The sequence below is a fragment of the Delphinapterus leucas genome, chromosome 8 (assembly GCF_059928025.1).
Source record: "Delphinapterus leucas isolate spDelLeu-1000000601 "Yukka" chromosome 8, BTC_Dleu_Yukka2, whole genome shotgun sequence".
Lineage (NCBI taxonomy): Eukaryota > Metazoa > Chordata > Mammalia > Artiodactyla > Monodontidae > Delphinapterus > Delphinapterus leucas.
In genome coordinates this window covers 28,648,646-28,655,806 of record NC_143136.1, presented here as the reverse complement: position 1 = coordinate 28,655,806, position 7,161 = coordinate 28,648,646, and the positions used below count along the sequence as shown (strand labels likewise).

Here is a 7,161-nt window from a genome sequence, read left to right as displayed (position 1 = left end):
CAGAGGGCTGCTGTCCTCACATAGACAACTTCTCTCTACTTTCACTCTTTGCTTTCAAAGTATGGTCTTCAGGAATGAACAGTGGCCTTGCCTAATGGCCTACTGCCTCGCATTTGTCCCTCCTGATTTGGAGAGCACAGTGGCGAGATGAAACCCGGGCAAGAAGGCCTGGGGAAGAGCTGTGGCAGACACTCCGTGTGGGAGCTTGGGCAGCTTTGTCTCAGACCTGAAAGAAATCATGGCCTGATTCGGCAAATGAGGCCTGTAACACTACATCTGCAACTTTTTAAAAGTTATACTATATTTTTCATGAGCATAGGAAGGGCTGATGAGAGTATTGAGGTTGAAGAATTTAGAAAAAAACCAAAGTCTATCTGCAAGATTAATATTAAGAGCTATAATATACATAATTTTATATCATATAACTAATATATAATATAATATGTATATATTATAGCTCTTAATCACTGAGCTGAATCACTTTGCTGTACACTTGAAACTGATACAACATTGTAAACCAACTATACTTCAATTTAAAAAAAGAAAAAAAAAATTAAGAGCTATTTTAAAGTCCCCAGTAGCTCACTTTCAATAAAGCTCAAATCTTGACTTTGAATTAACATCCAGGGCTCATCTTGGGCTTTCACCATCCCCGCAAAAAACAGCATTTTAATAAGTTGTTATGAGAAGAGAAAGCACTTTCTGCATTGTTTATTGAGAGAGAGAGAACTTTATACATTAGGAACTGGTGCACTTAAATTGTATGACAGATGACCATAAAAACTAGGGGTCTTGTCCACAACACAGCTTCATTTTATATTATTACAGTTACTGATATTTAAAAAATGATGTAAACAAAATATGGATGTTATGCCAAAACAAAAGGCAATGAAATCCAGAAAACAGAAACAACACATATATAAGTTACCACATTAGATATTACAAATAGCTCAACACAGAGTGACATAGTAATAGCCCAAACCTCCAATTTTAGACAGTTCTGTATGGCATGAACAGAAGTAAGGGAAAATGACACTGATCTGACCCAGGAGCGTTAAGAACAAGTTGTGCAGAAGCCTTCCGCACCCCACGTTCAATACTTGTCATTTGCAACCTACACATTTTCCCTCCTTTTACTGTTCCCTAAAGACAGGTTTTTTTCCCTTAAATGTTCTAAGGTAGGTTCTTCACAATAAGATCCTGATAGGTGTCCAAAATTAGAACGTCAGCCTCCGGTGGTGAAAGCCGAATTTAACAGCTTGGTGGACTGCCCATGCCACACAGAAATGCTTTCACCACAATTCTTCCAAGAGGCTTCTCATTCTCCACTTGGAAAACAGGTGGCAAAATTAAAAAAAACATAAAGGAAAAGAAAATCCTTGTGTTTGTGTAATTTTTTCATCTGAAAAAGGCTAAGTTCACTGACTTTACAGATTTGAATCTGAATAACTGGTTTAATTTCTCTACCCATTGGCCTTGGTAACGTTGTGACATTCCCCTGAGTTTGGTTAATGAAAAGCAAAAGCAAACAAAAAGAGTGATTCGAAAAACAGCGTAAAACATTATGTGGTTGTACCTTTTGTGTCTCCTGGTAAGTGTCAATGGCTCCAAGTAGCATTTCCACCAGTCTGATTTGACAATGTGTTTCCAACAGGAATCCTTGTACTCATGAGGATAAGGCACCAGGTTAAATGAAGGTGAAAGGTCTGACATGCTTAAGGAACATGCAGGCTCCGAGCTTGCCTGTATAAAGAGCAGCCAGCAGGGAAGAAGCAAAGTGATCCGTATTGAGGCAAAAGGTCCTGCAGGCCTCAAATGGGTCAGATAGTCTAGACTAGAAACACTAGGCAGTACTGTAAGGCACTCCTACGGGGAAAAGAATCTAATGCAACGGCCAACATGAGAAGGAGCCACAGGGCCCAGTGGTCCACCAGCCAGTTTACCAGCCAAGAGGCCTGAATCTGGGCTCAGGACTGGGGCAAGGAAGATCAAGGGAAGGGGAGAGAGGCTGGGCTGCCGCTCAATGGCCTAGGCGGGAATCTTGCTGTGCTAAGAGTTGCTGCAAGCGCTTGAATCTTCTACCTGGGTAACAACTGGCTTCACTCCAGACCTTTCTAACAAGATGGTGTCTCTTTCCACTGGGAGGAACCAAAGTGAAACAGCAGCTCTTTTTTCACTTGAGGTTAACAGAGCCTTCCATCACATTGGAGGCCACTGTAGGGGGGAGAGGGCCGTATCGCGTGATCGCTTGGAGCCCATTTAAAATAAAAGCCCTGACAACTGTGGGTGTACTTGGGAGTGTGTTCCACACTTTTCTTTTGACTTTAATCTAGAGTTTGACAATGACTTGGGGTGCTGGGGCTTAACTGTCGAGACTCTGTCCCACATGATAGAAATCACATTTGTCTGCTCAGATGAACCGAGCAGGGCTTGTTCACCCATCACTGGGTTCAAGTAGTCGAGTCGGGCAGTTAGTTCTACTAGGGTAGAACTGAGGGTTAGAAGAATGGTGCAGGGTACACAGCACTCGGAGCTGTGTTGTTAATGCCCAGTTGTTAACAAGAACCAGGGAAAGGAAAACGGAGAGTGTTTCCGATGACTCAATTCAGGCCAACGAGGGCATGTTCACTTCTTTCAGTTTTGCCCCCAATTCTCTGCTTTTTCACATTATCTTAGAGGAAGGATAGTAGTGAGGCAGAAAACTTAAGAAATAAGGGGGGAAACCGCACGCATCTCTCTTTACTGGGAGAAGTAAAAAAAAAAAAAAAAAAAATCACCTTTGTGTTGACTCCAGGAGTTGAAGGTTTACTTCACAATCCAGTTATTTCAACACAGATCAGTGAAGTTAAGGAAGTCTGCCCAAACACAAGAACTGCAGCATTGGCTTAACCCTAAATTAGGAGCAGAGCGTACTCAGATAATGCCTCTCTGCAGAAAATGTTACTAAACATTTGCGGCCTCTTGCAAGTCCTACCCTGATAGAGTAATTTACGTATGGCCTTTTCTGGCTGATGGGTAGAGAAGAAAGCCACCGGTTTGGAAGCCAAGCCTTTTCAGGAAGGTATGGGAAGAAACTATCCAGTGTCAATGTTCAGTGTGTACAGATGCAGAGACAAAAACAGGCCAGACCCCATGCAGGGGCACTCACTCCAGCTTAGCAAAGGCTGCCTACAGCAGCTAGAGCGGTGTGAACAGCTTGGCTCTCACCGCAGCCGGAAGGAAATCATGGCCCAGTCCCTCAGTGGGAGTCTGAAGGACACCACTGGGTTGGTTGGAAACCACAAATCCCAAGTCCTAGAGATACTCCCTTTTCAGTAGAGGCCTATTCTAGAAGAATCCAAAAGCGATTGCCTTCTCAGCTAATCAAGTATTTAAGCTCCTAAAAAGACTACCCTTTAGCACAACAAACATGAAGATGACTATAAATCAGTCCCCTGAAAAGGTAATGAAGCAAAGGGGGAAGATGAGAGTTTACATGGTTTTCATATAAAGAGCATTCAACTTCGAGAAGAGCCGACCTGGAGAGAACATGACTCCCATCCCAGTTGACTGCTTTTTAAGTACTTTGCGGCCTTCCTGCCACGGTGCAAACTGAGGTCTATTTTAGGAACTGGCCTTTTTACTGCAGGGTGAGATGCCAACATTTCACCAGGGTTGGACTGTCTCACACATGAGTTCCTGGCACCGTGCGGAGGGATTTCCTCAAGTGATACACCAGGGAGTGGGCCTTTCAAGAGAAAAGAGGTTGCCCTGAGTCGGCTGCCAGCTCTAGGAGATTAATTGGCCATTTTCTCATGTGCTTTATGGGCAAGATATTTAATACGAGATGAAAAACGGACCATGAGGGAAAGCAGGATGAGCCTGGTCTCAAGGAGGTGGTAATCCACAGGTCTGCTTTTGTTTCGACAGTCTCTAAGCGGTGGGACAATTGCCTGCGGTGCCCCAGGTAATTTGTTAGTGCTGAAAACAGAAAGGGCGTTCACGTGCGCTAAGGCGTTCCGGGCTGAAAGCAGCAATTTTGAATTTTCGCGGCAGGCCCAACTCCTAAGGCGGCTCTGCTCCGTCCTATTAGATTTGGGGGGTGGTGGCTGAGCGTGTCATGTGGGCCTGCGGCCGGCACCGGCCAGGCTGTCAGGGCTCCACGAAGAGGAGAGAAAACAGAAGCAGCTGGGGTACGGTTCCAGGTCTGGGTAGCTGATGATAATAGCACATTCGTTTCCCCCCCACCTTTTCAAAAGAAGCAGAAAATGATGTGGGTGGAAAGCTCTCCTTATGAGTTCACAGGGACTGCAAATATTCAGCAGCGCCTCTAAATGGGCCTGGTGAAAGCAGAAGCCTTGAGAACAGATATCCAGAGTGTCACCCTGACTTTCGGTGGGTCTGGCCCTGGGTGCCTGTGAGATGGGACAGGAAATTCTGTACATAAAGTGAATACGCTATAAGGGGAGGAGACGGCCTTGCGCTTCAGGTCTCCCAAATGCAGTGTGCTGGGGACGGCCTCGCTGACAGTCGGAATCACAGATACATTAATTACGGCAAAGGCAGAAGTAAGCTAGAGTGACAGGGAGCTGCGGGGGAGGGAAAAAGGCACTGTGCCATCAGAGCACATCTGTTTTATAATAAGCAGGTCTATAATTCTCATGTGAAAGATCATGTTCTGCTATCTTCACTGAGGCTGGAAAACATAAATACTGTATTTCACGAAAGGGAGGAGGAAAGGGGAGATGATCAAATTTGTTTGCCTGTTTGCCAAGTGCTTGAGATTTTCCACCCTTTTTCTTTTGTGTGCGACAGTCTCTATAAAGTGGAGTGGGGTGGGCGCTGGGGGGAGTCAACTTGTTTTTCTAAGAGTAAAATGCACCGTAAGGTGTCTCATGAATAGCGCCCTGGCCTTTTAACAAGTTTTCATGCCTTGGTTATAGCTACCGTATAATCAGAAAATAAATGCATGCGTGGTGCTGAGCTATTACATTGAAATGTATGGCCTGAGGCCAAAGGAACTGGCATGGGTAGAGAGGTGAAATGCTCACACCCAGCAGTCTGCACAAAAGTGAGTCTGAAATGTCTCATCTCTAAACGGATGGAAGCATCATGAGTTGGGATCCGGAGGGAGCCGGGTGTGGTGGAAAGGAGCAGTGGGGTTAAATGTCCCATGGACTTTGTGAGCCACTGATTCTCCAGACCCTACTAGCAGTGAAACTACTAAACCATGAAGGCATTGAAGGCATCTGCTCAGTGGAAATATACAGGATCTTCTCACACAGCCTATTGAGAATTGTTTCAATACAAGCTTATTTTTCTGTTCTGGAAAGAGTTAAGGTGGAAGGAATGGGAGCCACGGTTTCCAGTGCCATCCTACCTGCCATTTTGGGTCACAGTGACTGCTACGCTGGCTCTTAAAAGGGCACTGCAGAGGGAAGAACATTCCCCCGCCAGATGCCTAAGCGAGTCATTCTATTTCTTATTCCTATATTATCCTAGTACTTTTCATTTCAGTTTATGGTGGCAATTGCATATGTGTATATATATTTATTTAAATCATATCAGATTTAATTCATTAATTGTATTTGTAAGTTTGGTATTTTCCTAATAGTCAAAAGTTGATATTTTAAAGTTCCAAGTTACTCTGATTTTTCAAGACAATTAAAAAATATGAAAGCAGGGCTTCCCTGGTGGCGCAGTGGTTGGGAGTCCGCCTGCCGATGCAGGGGACGCGGGTTCGTGACCCGGTCCGGGAAGATCCCATATGCCGCGGAACGGCTGGGCCCCTGAGCCATGGCCGCTGAGCCTGCGCGTCTGGAGCCTGTGCTCCGCAACGCGAGAGGCCACAACGGTGAGAGGCCCGTGTGCCGCAAAAAAAAAAAAAAAAAAAAAAAATGAAAGCAGAAGTAGTTACATTGACAAATTAAAAGTCAAAATGAGAGGGCAATGAAAAACAATGAAAAATAAAGCACTCATAATGAATAGGTGGGAATCGCCTACACAGGATTCTGTGAAAAGAAATTGCAGACCATCTCTTGGAATGTCCGTACTCTACATCCGACCTCCTGGTCTATAAACTGATGTATTTAACAACAATCCTAGGCAATTTCCTCAGGCCAGCACCATTAAAAAATCATAACTGTCACTCATGAAACTCCTGGAAGACTGGTCTTAAGAGAGCCATGTTTCCAGCCTGGCAAATACCGTGGAGCGTCACATCACTGGGCGGGCGTCGGGATTCGTACCAGCAAACAGACCGACAACATGTAGGTTACTGAGGTCTTTTCTCAAGCAAAGCCCTTTCTGAGATTAACTTCAGAACCAGCACCAGCTCCTCTAATAAATTAGGGACACATGCTTTCTGTCAGAGGGAGCTCGCACTCCTGATTTCCAAGCCATTCAGCTCAACTGAGGTGATCTCTGCCTCTGCGAAGATACCGAGGTGAGAGCCAGGGACACAGGGTCCTGGAAGGACACAGGGTCCTGGAAGGATCCAGGAGTCATTGCTGTGTTTTGAAGATTTTCTTATGAAATATGATGATGGGTGCTTGCCTCAGTTACCTCATCCTTTGTGAAGGCTAAAAATAAATAACACAAAAATAACTCGAAGCACTGTTGCTCTGCAGGAAATGATTTCTCCTGTGTCCTGTGTAATAAATGGCCCTTGAGGGCCGAAAAAAAATGTTTGAACTATAAAGCCTTGTGTGTAAAACACGTTTTGCTTGGGAGCAAGCAGCTGAAATTCATGGCTAAGTATAATTCAGCTATTGGTAATTTTTTGAGCCACAAAGCTCCATGGACCTTTAGGACAACGACTTATACAGAACATACGTACAGGACGTATAGGTACGTGTGTGTGTACATGTATAAATATATATCTACATCTAGCTGAGGGTGAGACGTACTCTTCTTCCAGAGGGGTCTAACTGGCTAGTTAGGAAGCCATTGGGACTGATGGATGGTTGAGAGGTCACTGCCCGGCCTTGGGCTCCCGCTGAGTCAGGTGTTCTGGTAGGACAGCTCAAACATGTTGCAAGCCTCCTCCAGGCTCTCGTCCATGTTCAGCCTCCGCCAGAAAGACTTCTGCTTCATCTGCAGCTCTCGACGGACACACCTTGGGCAGGGGACAGACTTTTCTTTGCATTCAGAGTGGAAAACGGCTCCACAGCTTTCACACCT

The 7,161-nt window shown here is 45.0% G+C and overlaps 1 protein-coding gene across 3 annotated transcripts in view; it reads right to left on the bottom strand.

Moving 5' to 3' along the window:
* Window positions 1-695: 695 nt before the first annotated feature.
* Window positions 696-7,161, bottom strand: part of PLEKHM3 (pleckstrin homology domain containing M3) — a 188,484-nt gene continuing 182,018 nt past the window's right edge. For all 3 annotated transcript variants that reach the window (XM_022567533.3, XM_022567531.3, XM_022567532.2), the window contains exon 8: window positions 696-7,159. In XM_022567533.3, coding sequence (XP_022423241.1) covers window positions 6,982-7,159 — 178 coding nt within the window. In that variant the 3' untranslated portion in view covers window positions 696-6,981. The remainder of the gene's footprint in view (window positions 7,160-7,161) is intronic.